At 47.0% G+C, this 23,059-nt stretch overlaps 1 protein-coding gene across 1 annotated transcript in view; it reads left to right on the top strand.

The window, feature by feature from the left end:
- Nucleotides 1-23,059, top strand: part of LRRC41 (leucine rich repeat containing 41) — a 43,796-nt gene that overhangs the window by 5,636 nt on the left and 15,101 nt on the right. The window contains exons 2-8 of the mRNA XM_030206578.1: nt 5,945-6,031; nt 7,087-7,157; nt 10,323-11,412; nt 12,065-12,304; nt 13,942-14,106; nt 14,307-14,405; nt 22,077-22,199. Of these exons, the coding sequence (XP_030062438.1) occupies nt 5,945-6,031; nt 7,087-7,157; nt 10,323-11,412; nt 12,065-12,304; nt 13,942-14,106; nt 14,307-14,405; nt 22,077-22,199 (1,875 nt within the window). The remainder of the gene's footprint in view (nt 1-5,944; nt 6,032-7,086; nt 7,158-10,322; nt 11,413-12,064; nt 12,305-13,941; nt 14,107-14,306; nt 14,406-22,076; nt 22,200-23,059) is intronic.

Below are 23,059 nucleotides of genomic sequence, written 5' to 3'. Positions count from 1 at the left end.
TATTATATACAATACTGGAGTTGCTGAATCTTCATCTATCTTTTTGTTGCCATTTGCTGGACATGAGGTCAGAGAAATGGTTAAATGTTATATCAGCTAGAGTAGAAGTGGATAAACATGTCCCGCTGCAGTATGTGCAGCCCGAGTCACTCCTTGTGTGTGTGAGTGAGACTAACAAGTTAGTTACTTCTTCCGTTAGGGGCCTGGTTGAAGAGCCAAGCTTTCACCTGCTTCCTGAAGTAGAGATAGTCTTGTGTAAAGTGGAGCCTTTCAGGCAATGCATTCCACAGTGTGGGGGCTACTCCTGAGAAGGATTGCTTGCGGGTATCACATCGTGTAATGTCTTTTGGAGAGGGTGTAGTTAGTGAATGTCCTTGAGAGGACCTTAGTGTCCTTGGCGGTGTGTGGAGGATCATCCTATTCTTCAGATACTTGGGGCCATTTCTTTTCAGGGTCTTGAAGATCAGACATAGAGTTTTAAATTTAGCCCTGTATTGTACTGGTAGCCAATGAAGTTTATGCAAAAATGGTGTGATGTGGTCACGTCGCTTGCAACCGTCTCTGAGTCTTGCTGCTGCACTCTGAATCAACTGGAGCTGGTGCAGGCCCTTTGTAGTCAGACCATTGTATAGTGCATTGCAGTAATCCAGTCTTGATGTTACCATGGCATGCACAACTGGGATAAGATTTACTTTCTCGATGTAAGGAGAGAGGCAGCGTAGCTGTCGCAAATAGTAGAAGCAGCTCTTGAAGGTTGCTTGGATTTGGGGAATCAGAGTAAGTGTTGAATTTTACTGTATTCCAAGGTTTCTCACTTGTGATTTGAGGGGGAATTCATACTTCCCAAAAGGGATATTGATGTCAGGTATGTATCTACTTGTGTAAGAGATGTATCCACTTTTGGTATTGATTTCCACCATTTGGAACCCAGGTAGCTAAATCCTGTTGATTAGATGGTTTTGTAGGTTATATATTTGCAGTTGGGTAGGTGAAGAAGGTAGGTAGCTTCTGCTTTCTGGACTTGTATTTCTTGGGGATTCTGACAAGGATCAGGAGTGCTGTCCATAGAAAAATGCCCTGCTGTCTGGGACCCTGAAGCAGGTGAGTGAAACGCTGGTCATGGTTGGCCCAGGGGCGTGTGAAAAGCTGGAAGAATTTGTCTTGATTTTTATCCTGCATATCACAAGTGTCCCACTAAGATAAGTGTTTTTCTATATTTGCATTATCCGTAAAAAATGGATTTGAATGCTGGAAGACAGTAAGGATTGTACACTGTTTCTCTTTCTCTGACACACAAGCCCAACACTACATACATAGTAACATAGTAGATGACGGCAGAAAAAGTCCCGCACGGTCCATCCAGTCTGCCTAACAAGATAAATTCATATGTGCTACTTTTTATTTGTATCTGTCTTTTTCAGGGCACAGACCGTATAAGTCTGCCCAGCACTATCTCTGCCTCCCAACCACCAGCCCCGCCTCCCACCACTGGCTCTGGCACAGACTGTATAAGTCTGCCCAGCACTATCCCCACCTAAACTCGGCTAAGCTCCCAAGGATACATTCTTTCTGAACAGGATTCCTTTATGTTTATCCCACGCATGTTTGAATTCTGTTACTGTTTTCATCTCCACCACCTCCCACGGGAGGGCATTCCAAGTATCCACCACTCTCTCCGTGAAAAAGTACTTCCTGACATTTTTCCTGAGTCTGCCCCCCTTCAATCTAATTTCATGTCCTCTCCTCCAACTTCACCATCCATGCCTCCAACCCCCCTCCCCCCCTAACAGAGTTCACAAAAAAACACTTCTATCACTAACATACACAGACACTCGTTCAAAGTGTTATCATACGAGCCCGCCACTGAGAGTATGTTGGGTAATGGTGGGATAGCCACTCGGATAGTATCACTTGCTTAGCAACTATGATAGTCTTATGCACAAAAGCTGTGAACCCAGATGGTATAGGATGAATAAATACTGGGTGACCCAACAACAGCCCTGAGTCATATTTCCACCTCGTCTTCCAGATACTGGAGACATATTGTATTAACGCTTTCCAATATCGAGCTATACCGTTACATGCCCAAAGCATATGTCCAAGAGTGGCCCCAGGATCTCTGCACTTAGGGCACTCTCCCCATGGTGAGAGCCCCATATGGAAGGCTCTCCTGGGGGAGATGTAAAGATGGAGCACAAGTTTATATTGTGTCTCCCAGTGTGAAGCCATAGCTGTCAGTTTGCGCATTGTGAGAGCATGAGATTTGAACTGAGGTAACGTAAGGTCCATAGGTATGTCCTGTTGCCACATGGTCAATAATTTAGCATAGTCTAATTCCTCAGCAGTGTCTCTGATGAGCCTGTGGTGAAATGTAAGTGGCGCCCTTTGCTGTGCCGCCAGGGAAAATGCCGAAGCCAATTCTTCCTGGACATCCTCTGCCAGCTCTTCCCAGGGTAAGGACTGTATATAATGCTTTAATTGAAGATAGTGAAACTCATCCGAGGGGGGCAAAGCAAGCTCTGTCTGTAACTCCTGGAAAGGCTTAATCTGTCTCTCGAGAGTAATTACATGTGATGGGTACACCATCCCGTTCCGCTTCCATCTGCGAAATGCTGGGTAAAGTAGCCCAGGTACAAAAGCAGGGTTCCCGCATATCGGTAAATACAGGGTAACTTTTGCCGTAAAGTTATGAAGCTTGCAAATCCATTTCCACACAGCTTTCGCTGACCCCATTATTCCCGTTCTCTTCAAGATGTGCGGTAGCGGGAACCCAGTTGAGTGCAAATAACTGCTAAAGTGTGTTTCTGGGTATAAATGCAGGAGTCATTTTCGACTCCTCCCTCTCCTTCTCTGCCCATATCCAGCAGACAGCTAAGACCTGTCGTTTCTTCCTCTTTAATATTAGCAAAATTCGCCCATTCCTCTCTGAACAGACCACCCGTACCCTCGTCCACTCGCTCGTTACCTCTCTTCTTGACTATTGCAACCTTCTCCTCGCTGGCCTCCCGCTTAGCCACCTATCCCCCCTTCAAGCTGTCCAAAATTCCGCCGCACGTCTTATCTACCGCATGAACCGATACTCTCATATCACCCCTCTCCTCAAGTCGCTTCACTGGCTCCCGATCCGCTACCATATACAGTTAAAGCTTCTCCTATTGACCTTCAAGTGCACTCAATCTGCAGCCCCCCATTACCTCTCTACCCTCCTCTCCCCGTATGTTCCCACCCGTAACCTCCGCTCTCAGGACAAATCACTCCTATCTGTACCCTTTTCCACCACCGCTAACTCCAGACTCCGCCCCTTCTGCCTCGCATCACCTTATGCCTGGAACAGACTTCCTGAGCCCATACGCCATGCGCCCTCCCTGCCCATTTTCAAGTCCTTACTCAAGGCCCATCTCTTCTCTCTTGCTTTTGGCGCCTAACCACCTTCCCCATTCCTGATACCTACACTGACTACATAGTTTTTACCTTTAGATTGTAAGCTCTCTTGAGCAGGGCCCGTCCTTCCCCATGTTTAAACTTGTACAGCGCTGCGTAACCCTGGCAGCGCTATAGAAATGCTAAGTAGTAGTAGTAGTAAATGCAACTCTGTTGACGTATTCGTATCCCCGGAACCAGTCATTTATGTGGCGCATGCCGCTGGCGACTGTCATATACTTTATATTTAGCAAACCCAGGCCTCCATACTCCACCGGAGCGCACAATGTAGAAATAGGGAGACAAGGCTTTTTCCCCTTCCATAAGAAGGCTTGCACCAGTTTTGTCAGCTTCTGCTCGTCAACCTTCTTTAAGAAAAGTGAGAGAGTTTGACATACATATAGCCACTTAGGGACTATGACCATATTGAACAAAGCAATTCGCCCCAATATGGAAAGCGGCAGAGGCCCCCAGGCCTGTAACTGTTTGTTAGTATCCTGCATCAACCTGCTGCACATTTTGTTCATAAAGCATGGACAGGTCCATGGGGATAAACACTCACAAATATTTCAAAGAAGTCCATGCCCATTGAAGGGGAGAATTGCCCCGGCCAGGATGCGCGCACCTCCGGCAACGCCGGAAGGGCTACGGATTTATGCAAATTTAATCGAAAGCCAGAATAACTCCCATACTGCTCAATTATCTTTCACAACTGTCCCAAGATCTTAGTGGGCTCTCTTAATATTACTAATAAGTCATCTGCATATGCCAAAATTCTAATGTCATGGCCCGCCAAGGTGACCCCCTGGAGATCTGAAGCTGAGGAGACATTCCGCATCAAGGTTAGTTAATTTCTTAAATGAAATTAATACTCTTCAAGTACTTAAATGTCTATATCATAACCTCTCTCTCCCCTTTTCTCTAGCCTATACACATTCAACTCCTAAGTTTATCCAGCAGAGTTTATGTATTGCTGTTGCTTTTTCCTTCTTTCTTTGGTAATCCAACTCTCTTCTCCATTGGTGAACCCCACTGACATACTCCCCCCCCCCCCACCTTCCTTGATTAATTTACGCCATCACGTTTGAAAATATGATGTACTTGTAACCTGGATTGGCCACTGTTGGATACAGGATGCTGGGCTTGATGGACCTTCGATCTCTCCCAGTAAGGCAATGCTTATGTTCTTATGTACCTTCTCATCTTGGAAGGAGGAGGCATGATTGCAGGGCCCCTTATTAGAGCTGGGAGACGGAGAGGGTCTGGGAGGTGGGGACAGGCAGTTCACTGGTCTCACAGGAGATCTAGGAGATTTGAGCTGTATGATGATAGAATGAAGAAGCAGCAGCAGGGCCCAGAGCAGTAACCATCTGACCCACTCTAAAAATGGGTCTGATTTTAAGGTTGACAGACACTCTTCTTTTTCAAAAAATTTTGTGATTAAGATTGTAATATTAACTTAGAATGTATGGATTGTCTCTGTAGTAATATTAAGCAATACATAAAAAAAAATGCTTATTTTTTGTTTTAATTGTTAATCTGGAGATGATTTATTTTTATTTTAGTTACATTCGTACCCCGCGCTTTCCCACTCATGGCAGGCTCAATGTGGCTTACATGGGGCAATGGAGGGTTAAGTGACTTGCCCAGAGTCACAAGGAGCTGCCTGTGCCTGAGATGGGAATCGAACTCAGTTCCTCAGGACCAAAGTCCACCACCCTAACCACTAGGCCACTCCTCCACTGTTGCTACTATTTGAGATTCTACATGGAATGTTGCAACATTCCATGTAGAAGTCGGCCCTTGCAGATCACCAATGTGGCCGCGCAGGCTTCTGCTTCTGTGAGTCTGACGTCCTGCACGTATGTGCAGGACGTCAGACACAGAAACAGAAGCCTGCGCAGCCTTCTACATGGAATGTTGCTAGTGGAATAGCAACATTCCATGTAGAATCTCCAATAGTAGCAACATTCCATGTAGAATCTCAAATAGCAGCAACATTCCATGTAGAATCTCCAATAGTAGCAACATTCCATGTAGAATCTCCAATAGTAGCAACATTCCATGTAGAATCTCAAATAGCAGCAACATTCCATGTAGAATCTCAAATAGCAGCAACATTCCATGTAGAATCTCCAATAGTATCTATTTTATTTTTGTTACATTTGTACCCTGCGCTTTCCCACTCATGGCAGGCTCAATGTGGCTTACATGGGGCAATGGAGGGTTAAGTGACTTGCCCAGAGTCACAAGGAGCTGCCTGTGCCTGAAGTGGGAATCGAACTCAGTTCCTCAGGACCAAAGTCCACCACCCTAACCACTAGGCCACTCCTCCACTCTTGCATTTTCAGACCAGATCCCTTGGCGTTGTGTATGTGGTATTGCATATGCTGAACTTTGGTAGCTATAGGAGTTTGCTTCACTCTTTGATATTGTATAAGCTTCACAGATCTTGGGATGTTCCTTTCACTGCAGGAAACAGTGTCTATATACATTTAGGGCTGTTTTTTTCCCCCCCTCCTAGCACTCCCTTCTACCATCTTGCAGCACGTGCTACCACTGCTTAATGTCTATTACCTGGAAAGGATTGAAGAAGCCGCTGTTAAGAAAGGTGAGTGCTCGGGAGCAGTTTGTGTAGTCTTGTCCCTTGCCCCTGGGGGAGGGGAAAACACTTCAGCCCTAGAGGCTGGAATAAGAGAGACAATCAGACTTAGATTTAGGCGCAACCAGTAAAAATCTTTATTGGTATCTCACTAAGCCAATACAAAATAATTGTTCTCTCTGAAGCAGGCTGTCACCCAGTAGCCAGACGCACAGACTGAATAACAAAACTGCTCAGCAAAAACTTTCTTAGCCATCACATATATACTGTTGTAAGTTTCGTTTCTCCCAAATCATGTGATGTATCCTAAACTAACGTATGATCATATATGGATCTTCCTGTTTCCTTCCATCACACATAGTAACATAGTAGATGACGGCAGAAAAAGACCTGCACGGTCCATCCAGTCTGCCCAACAAAACAAACCCATATGTGCTACTTTTTGTGTATACCTGACCTTGATTTGTATCTGTCCATTTTCAGGGCACAGACCGTAGAAGTCTGCCCAGCACTAGCTCTGCCTCCCACCACCGGCTCCGCCACCCAATCTCGGCTAAGCTTCTACAATATAGTAATAGTAATATGCAAAAATGGAAATTTCCTGTATTCTACCATCCTCTCCTCTTGTGTGCACATGCACACTTTGTGGCAATTGGCTAATTCCTTATAAGTAATGCGTGCTCACAGCATGCAGATAACCATGTAGCAAGCAAGTAGAATGAAACACCTGGTCTCCTCCTCTGAACACATATTTCCGTTGGAACATCGGACTCGCAGGGTCCTCAGTCTCTCATCACCACCAAGGTTATATCCAATTGTATCTGCCATATATGGGCCGCATAGCCTCAGTTCCTCCTGTCACCTTGACATGTAACATGTACTTTCCATTTACTGAGAAAGCACTGTAACTTTAAAAATATGCTGAAGACAGCAAGGCTAGGAAACCTGAGGGCTAGCAAGGCCATATTACAGGCCTAGTATAGGAAGGAATATACAAGTAGTATTTTGATCTGTCTTTAGCTGCCTGCTCTATGGAGAGTCATTTGCTGAAATTCTGATTCCAGGGCTTTCCACCGAGCCTGTGTGGTGCCAGATCTGGAAACGTGTGATGAAAAGGAAACCATCGCGATACGAGGTGAGGCTGCAAATCGGGAAGGCTCCTTGTCTAGACAAGGAGTGTATACACAGAGAGTGACGTGAATGTCTGTCAGTATTTTCCATAACAGTCTGCAGCATTACATAACGTCGGAACCATAAATGCACAGCGCTCCATAGACTTTATATGATAAATAAGTCAACTTTTAACTAAAAATGATAGAAACAAACTGCTAGAGTGACTATTCTGAAATCATTTGCAAGTACAATATTTCATTGAGGAAGGAGTAGCGTGATCAACAAGACTCTTCCAAAGGACCAAGGAGACGACTTGAAGAATGATAACAATATACTTCATTTTGTTTAATACCTTGACACAGCTTGACTCGACACGGCACCGTGTTCCTGCTTCAGGAGTCTGTATTTGGTTGTTGTGCTTTTGCTGACTCCCACACATTTTAGAGTGCCCAGCATTGACGATGTTGCTCTACATGACTCTGACTACATCAGGCTTTTTAAAGACTTGATCCTGGTTTTACAGTTCCACACTTTTGTACAACCTTACTGTTGATTATCTCAACAATCAAATACAAACTCCTGAAGCAGGAACTTTTGTCGAAACACGGTACCATATTGAGTCAAGCTACTAAACAGAATAAAGCATATTGTTATCATTCTTCATCTCCTCTTCTTGGTCCTTTAGAAGAGTCTTGTTGATCACGCTACTCCTTCCTCACTGACTTACTTCGTCCATAGCGGACCCTGTTTCTCCACCTTGGTGGTTGACTTTAGCCAAATACAATACTTAAAACTGCCAAACTTCTGGTTGATGACACTTTCTGTGTATACTCCTCATGCTCGCAGGCTGCATAAAATTCAATTGTGGGCCACAAGTTGGCCACCCCTGGTTTAGACACATCAAAGTCTTGTAATATTAGTAACAATAACATTGGATTTAGGCAGTATTTTTCATCCAAACTAAACACCGCCACACCCAAAGGAAGTGATTTTACAAAAGGCTCCCAGGGGTCTTGTGGAACTTTTACTCTTTTGTGTGTTGGGTATGGTTGAATTAGGTGGCATGAATTTTGCATGGATATTACCCCTCTTTCTAGGGATGTTGTTTATGGATTCCCCAGATCTTCCCTTTGTCCGGTGAGAACATCTGTCCCATATTGGAGAAAGCAGAGGTGAAGCCAGATATTGGGAGATTCAGAAGAGGAGTTAAGGTATATCCTCTGAAACTGGCTATAATGGTATTTTTACGTTTATTGTGAGAACCATGTTTGGCTGAGTAGATGGTGTGATTACTCAGCTGGATGGGACAGAAATCAGAGGAAGTCCTCCTTAAACATGACCAAATGTGACTTAGTCTAAAGAAAAACTGACAAAAAGTGAAGGTAAAACCGGAGATGAGAGAGCTTGAAACAGAAAGGGAAAATGGCCTTGCTAACTGTTGTCAAAATCTGGACCATGATGACCGCTAAAATGGTGCGGTAGAGAGTTGATGAACTGGTCAGAAGGTTGCAGGCTTTCTGGACCAACACCGTGTTTCCTCACGGTGTCCTTGGTCAGTTTTACTAGTGTCAGTTATGATCAGTAAACTGCAATACCTTCCACTTTTTAGAAGGGGGAGAAATGAAGGAAGGGATTTTGGATTTAGCTCACACCTTTTCCGGTAATAGCTAATGGTAAGTTAAATTCACATTATTGTGTTTGTTTGCTGTTTTCAAGTTTACGTCATTTATTCATGTTTATATTTGGTTATTTTATTATTGTTATGCTATTAACACAATTGTACATTTTTTTGTTAAATTGTACCTGCTGTACACTGCCTTGGGCGAATCTTTTCATAAAGACGGTTGATAAATGAAAATAAATATATAGTACGCGGAAGACAAACAGATCGGTATAATAGCAAAACAAACTTTATTGAGGATACCGTTTATGAGATAAATGCCCGACACAGGCCGTGTTTCGCCCAACAATAGGGCTGCATCAGGGGCTAGTCTGTATCTTTCTTAAGTAAAAGCGGTATCAAATGCTCTATCAGGGATTATTGTCATGAAAAACCAGCATGTGCAGCTCAGAATAACATAACCTGTATGACGCCAGAAGAACAATGCCAGTCTGCTACCAAAAGCAGCTTTACTTAAGAAAGATACAGACTAGCCCCTGACGCAGCCCTATTGGCGAAACACGGCCTGTGTCGGGCATTTATCTCATATACGGTATCCTCAATAAAGTTTGTTTGGCTATTATACCGATCTGTTTGTTTGTCTTCCGTGTTGGATTTTACAGATCGTTTGCCTTGTTGCTTTTTGGGATAATAAATATATAGTAGACATTTCCCTCTCTGCAGACGGAGGGAGAGCCTCATTAACCTACCATAAATAAAAGGTTAAGAATATAAGGGCTCGGAGAGATCTTGTTTAGATCAACAAATGGTTAAAGATGCAGCTTTTGGGATTCTTTCCCCAACACTTTATTTATTTTTTTCACAGCTTCTATACCGCTCTATCTAAAATGCTAGGCAGTTTACAAATTGACATATGTAATTAAAAAGAAAATTAAACACATTAAATAAAGCAATATAAAACCCATGTTAAAAAAAAATAGCAAATTATTAAAAAATGATTACTCGGTCAAAGCCTGCTGAAACAGGCTTTCAGCAACTTCTGGAACTGTAATTAATTTTTAATTTTAGGTAAAGACTCTGAAAGCAAATTCCATAATCATACACCCTCCACATAAAACATCCCAGATCTTTTATCCTCCAGTCGGGTATGTTTAAAAGATGGAACTTCAGCAAATATTTTTCTGTCGATTCGGTGAATATGGAGGACAGTACACTCTCAGAACTGTAGCCAATGACAGGGAGACTTCATTATTCAACATTTGAAAGCTCAAGAGCAAAATCTTAATTGAACACACCATTTCATAGGCAACCAGTGTAATCTCTACAAAACTGGAGAAATATGTTAAAAATCGTGAAATATTAGGCAAAAGTCTAGCTGCTGCATTTTGGGCAAGTTGTAAGGACTCGATATCCCTAAATGTTTAATAGCTGACTCTGGTGCTTTGCTGGCTGTCTTTCAACCAAGTTTAGTTTTGTTTACCTGCTATGCTGCTGTCTGTGTTCCAGACTCATATGTGACTTTGCTGTTTCAAACACTCATCTCAGGTTGTAATTGTTTCCTTACAGAACATCAAATGTTGGAGGCAGAAGTTCCTGGAGACCTTTTTCCACAACATCATGCGTGGGATCTTGGACGTGTCCTCGGACACGTGCTTACACGACCCCCGGTTCTCCCCCCTGCTCCACAGCTCACGTTATGTCACAGAGTTAACCATTGGGAACAAGCTGCAGGGAGTGACTCGACTCGGCCCGGTGCTGGGGTGCCTGGCTGGCTCGGTGAAGACCCTGAAGTTCCTTCATCTCCGCTCTGCCGACACGGCAACTGAGGATGCACTTAAACTGCTGCTTCATTGCTTGATCCACCACGGCAAGGTCTGCAAGATATCTCTGTCATCCTGGCCGACCCCAGACAAGGATCTTTTAGCCCTTATTTTAAATATCAGTGCAGGCTTCTGGCACCCCAGTAGTAGGCCATGTCAGAGCAGTCCCTGCGCAATGTGCTTGCAGGAACTGGACGCAGAAAGCAATGGTTCTGCACAAGAAAATGGACTTCCACAGTATGTGGAGTCGCAGGAAAGTAGCCACATGCAGACACCCACTAGAGGCAGTTCTGAGAACAAATGGACCAATGGGAAGCCCCCAAGTGCCTTGTTAAATTTACATCTACTTGACATAGACCAGAGAGAACTGACCAAGGTGCCCACAGAGAGTGGAGATGATGCTGTGGCCACCGATATCCCAGCAGTGCCGGCATCGATCGGCAGCGTTTCCAGGAATAAGGTGTGCCATCGGTTTTCCCTGAATAAAGTGCCTCTGCCTACCTCGCAGAACTCTGAACCGCCTGCAAACGGCTCCCCCTGCTGTGGGGGAGATGCGGAAGCAGAGCAAGACGAACTCTTTGATTTTGTCTTCACCGTGGCCCAGGAAGAAATGAGAAAGTCGCAGGATGGAAATGCCGACTTGGCAGAGGAGAGCGCAGGCGATAGGGGAGCCGTACAGGGGACTGGCTTTCTGTCTTTGCAAACTGCGCATCGCTTCCGCAGCGTCACGTCGCTGAATTTGCACAATGTGGTATTAACGCTAGAGTCCTGTCAAGTCCTATGTCAACTGCTGCGTTCTTGGGTCTCGTTAGAAGTCCTTATGATGGCTTACAACGGTGCGTAGGAGATAGGTGAAAAGGAAGGCAGGCAGGAAAGAGATCAAAGGATAGGAAACCTAGAGTCTCTTTTCCTCATTTTTGGATGTTTTGAAATGTTCTTTTTGGCCCAGCAGCTTCCTCTTCCTCCTTTTGGCCCTTACAGTTCAGTCAGAACCAGAGCTGGGGCTGTAGTCTTCAGAACTATCTGGGATTCCCCTCTCCCCTAATCTTCATTGAGGATTTTTCTCACTGTTTTATAAAATGTTTTGTATTATGTATGTATTACTGTACCTGATTTTGATAATAGGCATGTAACAAATGTTTACAATAAATAAGCTACCTGGGATTGCCCCCCCCCCCCCCTCCAGTCTTAATTCAGGCTACTGGGATTTCTTTGATCTCCTTCCTGCCTAGCTCAGTCATTGTAGCAACCGATCTCAATAAATGTACTCCCTGAGACTGGCCAGTGGGTGTCACTGCTGAGCAATGCTAGGGTCTCCCTTCTTTTAAAGGCTATGGACTCATTTGATCTAAGGTGCGAAAGGTGGCCTCAGGAAACAGATCTTTCATGTAGCGGTACTTAACACTGCTACCAAGCTATTAATTTTGAGTAATTTTCACATTTCCTGTGCAAATTTTTTTTTTTTTTTTTTTTTCTCGCTGATCTCAGAATTGGGTCCCAACATCTTCCATGTACTGGAGGCGCTCTGCGCTCTGTCTCACCGAGAGGACTGCCGACTCTGTGTGGTTCAGCTCAGTGACTTTGTGGTGCAGGTGCCCCCCCTGGACCTGGCCCGCACTATCCTGGCCGACTTCCCTTCCCTCCACGTCCTCGCTCTCAAGTTCAATGTGGAAAATTACTCGGAGGAGGAGGAGGACGGATCGGATGGATCTACCCCAGAATTTCCTGGTAAGAGGTGCTTAGAAAGGTGTTCTGTGTAGGAATGGCTGTTTCTGTGCTTATTGTGCCACCTTCGCAGGGAGGCAGTTCTCTTCCTGACCACTGCCTTCTCCCCCATGGACTCTAGTGCTGAGAGGTCGCATACAGGCTCATTTTCGAAAGAGATGGACGTCCAAAAAGCGACATAAATCGGCACTTGGACATCCATCTCACAGAGACGTCCAAATCGGTATAATCAAAACCAGATTTTGGACGTCTTTCTCTGAAGTCCGTTGCAAAGAACGTCCAAATCTCAATGAGGCGTGGTCGAGGTGGGACTTGGGCATTCCTAGGATTTGGACGTCTTTGAGCCATAATGGAAAAAAGCAAAGATGTCCAGGACTAAAACTTGAGACATTTTCACCCAGACCTGTTTTTATTAAGAATAAGGCACAAAAAAGTGCCTGAAATGACCAGACGACCACTGGAAGGAATCAGGGATGACCTCCCCTTACTCCCCCAGTGGTCACTAACCCCCTCCTACCCTCAAAAAACATGATTAAAAATATTACTTGCCAGCCTCAGATGTCATACTCAGTTCCATGACTGCGTATACAGGTCCCTGGAGTAGTTTCGTAGTAGGTGCAGTGCACTTCAGACAGGTGGACCCAGGCCCATACATTTGTGGAGGAAACAGCGAGCCCTCCAAAACCCACCAGAAACCCTCTGTACACACATATAGATGCCCCCATTCACCCGTAAGGGCTATGGTAATGATGTATATTTGGGGATAGTGAGTTTGGGGGGCTCAACACACAAGGTAAGGGAGCTGTGTACGTAGGAGCATTTTATGAAGTCCACTGTAGTGACTGATTGCTATCCTGGCATGTCAGGGGGACCAGTGTACTACAAATGCTGGCTCCTCCCACGTCCAAATGGCTTGAATTTGGACGTTTTTTTGTTTTGAAAATGGGCAAAAATCCAAGGGCGTCCAAATCCAAGGACGTCCATGGTATTTTCGCCTCCGAATTTGGACGTTTTACAACGACGTCCAAATTCCAACTTAGACATTTCTTTCGAAAATGCCCCTCTAGCTCTCTTCTCTCAGTAGCATATTGCTGGATCTTGGCTGAAGAGGGTTGGGGGGGGGGGGGGGGCCTCCACATAGGTGGTGTCTTTGTTTCTGTCTTCTCCCATGAGACCTTGGGCTTTAATTTTCCTTAGGGGAAGCCAAAGATTGAAGTCTCGCTCCTGTATTTTTGGGGAGCAGTTTTTTGAAGGGTGCTGTTAGGACACGTTCTCTAGCTCTCTAGTGGTTTTTGCTTCTTCGGGCGCCAGGTTCCAACTGCAGAGGGCTTGATGAGTGGCCCCCTCTGCGGCTGAGTTCATAAGCACTCTGCTGTGGTCACTAGGGGAAGGGTCACTGCTTGTGGTCAGCATCCACTAAGGTGACTTTAAAACCAGTTTCTCAGCAACTGTGGTTGCATAAGTATTCTGTCTGTCCGCAACTCAAACATTCAGGATGTGCCTGATGATGTCTCCGAGGAGGGGAAACCTGTTGGGTTAACTGATAAGCCTTTATTCCAGCTCTGGGGCAGGCTAAGACGGGAAAATCAGTATATCAACACAAAGAAACGTTGTCTTATGTTGTATTTTTTTCCCTTCAGCAAACCAGCTGAAACAGTTAGAGATCCAGTTTCCACGAGGGTTGCTGAAACCTAAGTGTTTGCTGTCTCTCCTGAGAGCTTCCACCTCCCTGGAGAAGCTTATCTTGGACAGCGCTACCTTTCCATCCCCCGAGGACCTTCGCATTGTGCTGCGTGCACTGTCAGGTATGTCCACCGCTTCGCTTGCCCTAATCTCAGAGAAGTCACTTTATTTCCTCGTGCACTATAAGCTCTTTAGGGAAGGGACTCTTTCTTCACCTGTGTAGCTTGCGCAGTGCTCAGTACCCTTTTGATACGATGTAAAAATGAAATAATTGTACGCTGGACCTTATCTTGGATAAAAGGTGTGTGTCCTTTCCCTGCAGAATTAAACCCTACACTGAAGAAGCTGTACTTGCATGAACTGAATCTGAGCAGCTGCAAGAGCGAGGTGCTCCTCCTGCTTCAGAACTCCATTTTGGAAGGTGCAGTAGCCCTCCCCCCCCTCCCCCTCAATCCCTTTCGCTAATTGAGGACAAGGTGGCTGTGTAAGGCAGTGGAGGGAAACTTCATTTGGGCTCAGCTGCCACAAGATGCTAAATCCCTGGATTTCTGCAGTTACAGGGGGCTCCAGTTGTGGAGGCCGCTTCATTTTAACCTCCAGAGGACGTGAAGAGGGTGGGGGTGGGGGGGGGGGGGCCTTGCACAAGCAGCATGTGTACCTGTTGCATTTATGTTAAATATTTTTATTGATGACCTTATAGAAAACAGATACAGCTATATAAATCTTGATATGCAAAAGTCCAAATGATCAGATTTTATACATAAGTCAATAGGATAAAGTCAGTCATCAAATTGTTTTCCCCCTCTCTCCCTTTCCGTACCCTCTTTTATGGCAAACATTTTTATCAGTGGGAAGTGGGAGTAGAACAGAGGCAGTACGGTATTAAAAGCGAAACATTATGAAAACCCAGTCCATCTTTTTTCCCCTTCCCCGTCAACCCACTTCTCGCTGTTATCATGAACACAGAAGTGCGTCCAATACAAAATCCATCCCCTATCCCCCGTCCCACCCCACATATAAACCTATACTGTGTATCTCTTTCATCCACACCCCCAAGGGGTTTGTGTGCCTGGTGCATTTAAACAGGACATTCTCTGGAGGTTAAAAAGAGCGAACTCTCACTAGTGCCCCCTGGAGATGGCTGCGAGTGGGTACCTGTGCCATAGGTTTACATTCACTGTAATGTGCAGGGATTTACCCCCTAATTGTATACATTGCACCAAAAGTTGGGTGTCTGACTTTAGGTACCGAGTTCCCAATACATAAAACTTACCGGGGCAGTAACGTGCGAGTTAGATTTGTTCAGGCTGGTATTCTGCGATGTTAGCCAATGGGAATCGCATGCAAATCTATTCAAATGAGCTGATTAGTATTTAAATGTGCATTCCGAGGGATGCACAGCCGTTTTTACAAGCAGTGTGTGTAAAGAAGCACCTACTTTTTTTATGGGGGAATTTTTACAGAGGTCAGCTGTTGTTGAAGTGTTGGTATAGGTAAAAGGTGGGATGTTTGACCACGGAAATACAAATCCTGGAGACAATATCATAAAAACTTCTTTATTGAAGAAAAGACTCGACACAACTGTTGTGTTTCGGCCTACAGGCCTGCATCAGGAGTCTCCCGCTATGACGTAGTGTATATGCATCTGAAATGCCTGAAACACGATTTGGTCTGTGTGACGAACCAAACGTAAAGTGATTGGCTATATTACAAAAGTGTTTTTTCACGTTCCATGTTGTGCTCCTAGTGACTCGCTAAGGACAAGCTTACCACGAAAGGTCTTTTTCAAGACCACTTTTGTAATATAGCCAATCACTTTACGTTTGGTTCGTCACACGGACCAAATCGTGTTTCAGGCATTTCAGATTCATATACGCTACGTCATAGCGGGAGACTCCTGATGCAGGCCTGTAGGCCGAAACACAACAGTTGTGTCCAGTCTTTTCTTCAATAAAGAAGTTTCTATGATATTGTCTCCAGGATTTGTATTTCCGTGGTCAAACATCCCACTTTTTACCTATTTCTGTGTTTTCCCGTGGGGCGTTCGAGTTCTCCGCTTGATTGCGGATTTTTTTTTGTCGAAGTGTTGGTGGCATCCCGGCTGCATGGGAGGAATGAGCCTGGGCTGGTGCAGCAGCCTCGAGGGAGAAATAAGAGAGCCCAGTCTTCCTGCTGCCGCCGCTTGGAAGACAGCCTGGACTCCTCCTCACCGAGCTTATGAGATTTACAAACAGCAGGCAGGAGCTTCCATGATCCCCCTCCCCAAAGCACATTTTTCCCAGCTCTGTGCAACCTGGGAAGCCTCGCTGGAGGATGGGAGTAGGGGTGCTTCGGGCTGGAGTTCATCTCGCTTCTCTGTAGATCAGTACTAGCAAGCAGCAGCCTCCCTCCCTCCCTCCAGCATGGATGAGACGCACAGAGACCCCAAAGCCATCAGATCTCCCCTCCCCCCAACCCGGGGTCCCCCGTGCTCTGCTGCTTTTCCTCTCCTGCCTTGTATGGATTTTTGAACCTGGCTCCATGGGCAGGAAGAAGCTAGCCATTGGCAGACCCATCAGGGGATTTGAGGGGCTGGGGGAAGCACACCTGGTGCCTTCCACATTTTTGGAAGAGCTGCCCAAAGTTGCTGCTGGGAGGCGGCACTGAGCACCGTTGCTTAGTTGGGGGAGAAAGTAGCAAACAAACTTTTTTTTTTTTCCTCCAGAAATTCTTGTGCTGCTTTTCTTTCTACACGCGGCTTTCATGTGCACAGCTTGTATGCGTGTGTGAAAGCTGTGTGTAGCACATGCTGTTCTGAGCACACACTTAGCGGGTGGATGCTATGTGCATGCCCTGGCAGCCTTCCCTACCAAGCTGCATGATAAAAGCCTGTGCAGCTCATTTGCATATGATTTCTTTAGAGAATCGCTCACTATTTCCTCCTCGGTAATTTTACTGGGGCGAAAATGGCGAGCGCTTCTTTCTGGGGACTTTAGTGTATCGGCCCCTAAAACGGCAGTTAGATGCCAAAATCGAGGTGAAACAGCTGTTAGTAAGTGTGCTTAAATGCTATTCTATAACTTGGCATAATTGTAAAGAGGGCGCTCGACATGAGTGGCTCATGAGCATGGAGAATAAACAAGCAGATCAAAGTGACATCCAAAGGATTTTATTAGAGACTAGTTATAAAGGCCCGTTTCTGACACATATGAAACGGGCACTAGCAAGGTTTTCGTTGGAGTGTTCTCCGCGCGATGCCGCCCCGCCGCCATCCCACCCTACCGTTTTGTAGTTTTGCCTGCGGGGGACCCGAAATCCCGCCAGCAGAATTCCTCTGTTGGGTGCTGTGCTGACTCCGACGTGATCTTCTGCATTGGTAGCCTGTGCAGGGCGGGCTTCTGTGCGTCTGACGTCCTGCACGTGCAGGACATCAGACGCACAGGAGCCCTGCTTGCAGAGGCTAGTAATGCTGAAGATCACCCCGGAGTCAGAAGACAGGACTTGTTCTTGCGGGGTTTCGGGTTCCCCGGCGGCAAAGCTACGCGTCAGTGGGTGGGTGGGTGGGGGTGGGTTTTGCTTTGCTTTTTTTGTTTCCTTGTTTTTTGTGGGTGGGTTGGTGGAGGGGCGACGCGGGGGTGGGTGTTTTGCCTTCCAGCATGTTGGAGCGGGGCTTCTTGTTTTTTGTGTTTTTTTCGTGCTTGTCTTTGGGTGAGGGGCGGCGCGTGGGGTGGGTTTTGGACATCCAGGGGGAGGAGTAGGTACTCCTCCCCCTGCTTGTTTGCGATTCTTTCTTTGTCACCCTTAACGTTCTGTGGGACAAGTTTCTGAAGTCACAGCACAACGTTAAAGGGTTCGTTTGTCATCATGACGTTTGACGCGAGGGCAGGGCACAAAGTCATAGTGGGATGGCTTCACCACCATGAATTTACGAACCCTTTATCGTTGTACTTTGAGTTCAGAACCTTTGTCCTCAGAACGTCGAGGGTGCGTTTTATTATAGTAGATATCGTATATAAGAAAGTTGCCCGACACAGGCCGTGTTTCGCCCACAGAGGGCTGCGTCAGGGGCTAAAATGTATCCTCCCAAAAGGAACAATTGCAATACTCATATAAGGACAAGAAAGAGTAAAAGAAGAAAAATCACAAACCAGCTTCAGTGACGGAGAACTGCTTTGTGTTTTGAGCACATGATAGTTTAGGGACTTGCCGTCTGTGCTGGTTTTTTCTTCTTTTACTCTTTCTTGTCCTTATATGAGTATTGCAATTGTTCCTTTTGGGAGGATACATTTTAGCCCCTGACGCAGCCCTCTGTGGGCGAAACATAGCCTGTGTCGGGCAACTTTCTTATATATGATATCTCTAATAAGATCCTTTGGATGTCACTTTGATCTGCTCGTTTATTCTCCGCGTTGGATCTTGCAGATTGCTTGCCTTGTTGTTTTTTTGGCTCATGAGCATTACAACTATTTACGCACGCGCTTCATTGAATGCCGTCAGTCGGGCGCACCCGTGTACAACTGCCGTAGAGCAAGTGTAAGTGGTGGACCTAAATCTGGGTTAGTAATTGGTGACCTACACTAGTATCTGTAACGCAGGGGTGGGCACCCACAGCCCTCAAGGGTCACAACCCGGTCGGGTCGTCGAGATTTCTCAATGAATACACGTGAGCTTGATTTGCACGTGCTGCTGCCATTGTATGCGAATAGGTCATATTTGTAGATTTATTTTCAGTTCTGTCTAAGGCAGCATCCACACCAGGGTCAGGAGTCTTTGCTGCCACAGCCAACCTTTCCACTATTGCTGTAAATGTGTGTGTGTAATGCTATTAACCAGCGAGACCCGAGCTTGAATGGGTGCTATTCATGGGTTGTTGTCCTGAAGCTTTTACGAGTGGGCACCTGGTTTCTTGGGTTCTGCATTTTCAGTTTCCACAGGGCAATTGGGCACATTTCTGGCCTGTCCCTGACTATATATTGTCTCTCTTTACAGAGCTTGGCTGTTCTCCTCTGCCAGCCATTTTTCTACTTACAAGCCTGAGCACTGTCCAGGGTGTTGGTGCAGCATTCGAGCTTGTTAATGGGACTGCAACAAGATGCAAAGCTCAGCTGAGAGGGAGGGAGGGGCAAATAGTAGAGAAAAAAGAGTGAGGAGGTGACTAAAGGATGTAGTCGCTATAAAAACATATACATAGTAACATAGTAGATGACGGCAGAAAAAGACCTGCGCGGTCCATCCAGTCTGCCCAAGAAGATAAATTCATATGTGCTACTTTTTTATTTGTACTGTCCTCTTCAGGGTACAGACCGTATAAGTCTGGCCAGCCCTATCCCCGCCTCCCACCACCAGCTCTGGCACAGACTGTATAAGTCTGCCCAGCACTATCCTCGCCTCCCACCACCAGCTCTGGCACAGACCTTATAAGTCTGCCCAGCACTATCCTCGCCTCCCAACTACCAGTCCCGCCTCCCACCACCAGCTCTGCCACAGACTGTATAAGTCTGCCCAGCACTATCCTCGCCTCCCACCACCAGCTCTGGCACAGACCTTATAAGTCTGCCCAGCACTATCCTCGCCTCCCAACTACCAGTCCCGCCTCCCACCACCAGCTCTGGCACAGACTGTATAAGTCTGCCCAGCACTATCCCTGCCTCCCACCACCGGCTCTGGCACAGACCGTATAAGTCTGCCCAGCACTATCCCCGCCGCCCAACCACCAGCCCCAGCACAGACCGTATAAGTCTGCCCAGCACTATCCCTGCCTCCCACCACCAGCTCTGGCACAGACCTTATAAGTCTGCCCAGCACTATCCTCGCCTCCCAACTACCAGTCCCGCCTCCCACCACCAGCTCTGGCACAGACTGTATAAGTCTGCCCAGCACTATCCCTGCCTCCCACCACCGGCTCTGGCACAGACCGTATAAGTCTGCCCAGCACTATCCCCGCCGCCCAACCACCAGCCCCAGCACAGACCGTATAAGTCTGCCCAGCACTATCCTCGCCTCCCACCACCAGCTCTGGCACAGACCTTATAAGTCTGCCCAGCACTATCCTCGCCTCCCAACTACCAGTCCCGCCTCCCACCACCAGCTCTGGCACAGACTGTATAAGTCTGCCCAGCACTATCCTCGCCTCCCACCACCAGCTCTGGCACAGACCTTATAAGTCTGCCCAGCACTATCCTCGCCTCCCAACTACCAGTCCCGCCTCCCACCACCAGCTCTGGCACAGACTGTATAAGTCTGCCCAGCACTATCCCTGCCTCCCACCACCGGCTCTGGCACAGACCGTATAAGTCTGCCCAGCACTATCCCCGCCGCCCAACCACCAGCCCCAGCACAGACCGTATAAGTCTGCCCAGCACTATCCCTGCCTCCCACCACCAGCTCTGGCACAGACCTTATAAGTCTGCCCAGCACTATCCTCGCCTCCCAACTACCAGTCCCGCCTCCCACCACCAGCTCTGGCACAGACTGTATAAGTCTGCCCAGCACTATCCCTGCCTCCCACCACCGGCTCTGGCACAGACCGTATAAGTCTGCCCAGCACTATCCCCGCCGCCCAACCACCAGCCCCAGCACAGACCGTATAAGTCTGCCCAGCACTATCCCTGCCTCCCACCACCAGCTCTGGCACAGACTGTATAAGTCTGCCCAGCACTATCCTCGCCTCCCACCACCAGCTCTGGCACAGACCTTATAAGTCTGCCCAGCACTATCCTCGCCTCCCAACTACCAGTCCCGCCTCCCACCACCAGCTCTGGCACAGACTGTATAAGTCTGCCCAGCACTATCCTCGCCTCCCACCACCAGCTCTGGCACAGACCTTATAAGTCTGCCCAGCACTATCCTCGCCTCCCAACTACCAGTCCCGCCTCCCACCACCAGCTCTGGCACAGACTGTATAAGTCTGCCCAGCACTATCCCTGCCTCCCACCACCGGCTCTGGCACAGACCGTATAAGTCTGCCCAGCACTATCCCCGCCGCCCAACCACCAGCCCCAGCACAGACCGTATAAGTCTGCCCAGCACTATCCCTGCCTCCCACCACCAGCTCTGGCACAGACCTTATAAGTCTGCCCAGCACTATCCTCGCCTCCCAACTACCAGTCCCGCCTCCCACCACCAGCTCTGGCACAGACTGTATAAGTCTGCCCAGCACTATCCCTGCCTCCCACCACCGGCTCTGGCACAGACCGTATAAGTCTGCCCAGCACTATCCCCGCCGCCCAACCACCAGCCCCAGCACAGACCGTATAAGTCTGCCCAGCACTATCCCTGCCTCCCACCACCAGCTCTGGCACAGACCTTATAAGTCTGCCCAGCACTATCCTCGCCTCCCAACTACCAGTCCCGCCTCCCACCACCAACTCTGGCACAGACTGTATAAGTCTGCCCAGCACTATCCCTGCCTCCCACCACCGGCTCTGGCACAGACCGTATAAGTCTGCCCAGCACTATCCCTGCCTCCCACCACCAGCTCTGGCACAGACCTTATAAGTCTGCCCAGCACTATCCTCGCCTCCCAACTACCAGTCCCGCCTCCCACCACCAGCTGTGGCACAGACTGTATAAGTCTGCCCAGCACTATCCCTGCCTCCCACCACCGGCTCTGGCACAGACCGTATAAGTCTGCCCAGCACTATCCCCGCCGCCCAACCACCAGCCCCAGCACAGACCGTATAAGTCTGCCCAGCACTAGCCCCCCCTCCCAACCACCAGCTCTACATATATTTATTATTTTTTTTTTTTCTGCAGCAGTTTTCCTCTTGACTATTACATTTTCAGTGCAACCAGAAGCGTAGCCAGGTTTTGATGTTGAGGGGAGCAGACCTTTTGTAAAACTGAAGGGCTGATCTGCATAGGCACCATTTTATTCAAAATCCATACAGGGGAGTGGCTGCTCCCCTTGCCCCACCCCATCTAGCTACGCCTCTGAGTACAACCCTTCGTTTTAATCTCTGTGGTTAACTGAAATGATCCATGGTGCTCTACCGTGAAGGTGCCAGCCTTTGGCGTGTTAAGAGTTCAGATTTGGCATTTGCCCTCTAGAAAGTGCCTGTTCCCTGGGCATGCTGACACATTTTGTATGTTTTTGTATTTTTTGGTGCTCTAGAAGTTACATTTTCATTTTGCCAGCTCTTTGAAAGACGCCTGGATGGGTTTCTGATCGAACTTATCAACACCGTGAAGAAAAACCCAACTCTTACCGTCCTGAACCTGCGAGGAAATCGACTGGGTAACATGCTTTTATAATTCAATTGCAAATATATAATATTCTTTTCCTTTGGGCAGATGAGGTCACTCAGTCATACTGGGCTTTTAGCTTTTGAGTTCCTCCCATTTGATGATCTGCCTTTTCGGACAACTGAAGCTACTAAGTAGTAAATTTTAAAACAAATCGGAGAAGACATTTCTTCACTCAACGTATAAACTCTGGAATCTATTGCCAGAGAATGTGGTAAAAGCAGTTAGCTTAGCAGGGTTTAAAGGGTCATGGATTTGATATACCTCCTTTCTGTGGGTACAACCAAAGTGGTTTACATATATTATATACAGGTACTTTTTCTGTCCCTAGTGGGCTCACAGTCTAAGTTTTGTATCTAGGGAAATAGGTTAAGGGACTTGTCCAGGGTCACAAGGAGCTGCAGTGGGATTCGAACCCAGATTCTTAGCCCATTGCTCTAACCATTAGGCTACTCCTCCACTGCTAAAGAAGGTTTGGAAAAGTTCTTTAAAGAAAAGTCCATAAGCCATTATTAGGACGGACTTGGGAAAAATCCTCTGCTTATCTTGGCATAGGATCTTGGTAGGTACCTGTGACCTGGATTGGCCACTTTTGGAAACAGGTACTGGGCTTGATAGACCTTTGATCTGTCCACTGTATCTTCATTGCAGTGTTGACTTTCCTACTAACGAGTGCTTTTTGCCATTGGAGCAAACCCTGCATCACCCCAGCTAAATTATCTGTTTCTCTGATTTGTGGGCAGGTTGAGTGTGAAACAATGATGCAGCATCTCTCTGGCGTGGCACTGATCTGATGCGTTTTGTTTCTATAATTTGTTGTATTGTTATGCTTGTCTATTGATTTGTAATGGT

The sequence above is a fragment of the Microcaecilia unicolor genome, chromosome 6 (genome assembly GCF_901765095.1).
Source record: "Microcaecilia unicolor chromosome 6, aMicUni1.1, whole genome shotgun sequence".
Taxonomy (NCBI): Eukaryota; Metazoa; Chordata; class Amphibia; order Gymnophiona; family Siphonopidae; genus Microcaecilia; species Microcaecilia unicolor.
This window is presented reverse-complemented; position numbering and strand designations above follow the sequence as displayed.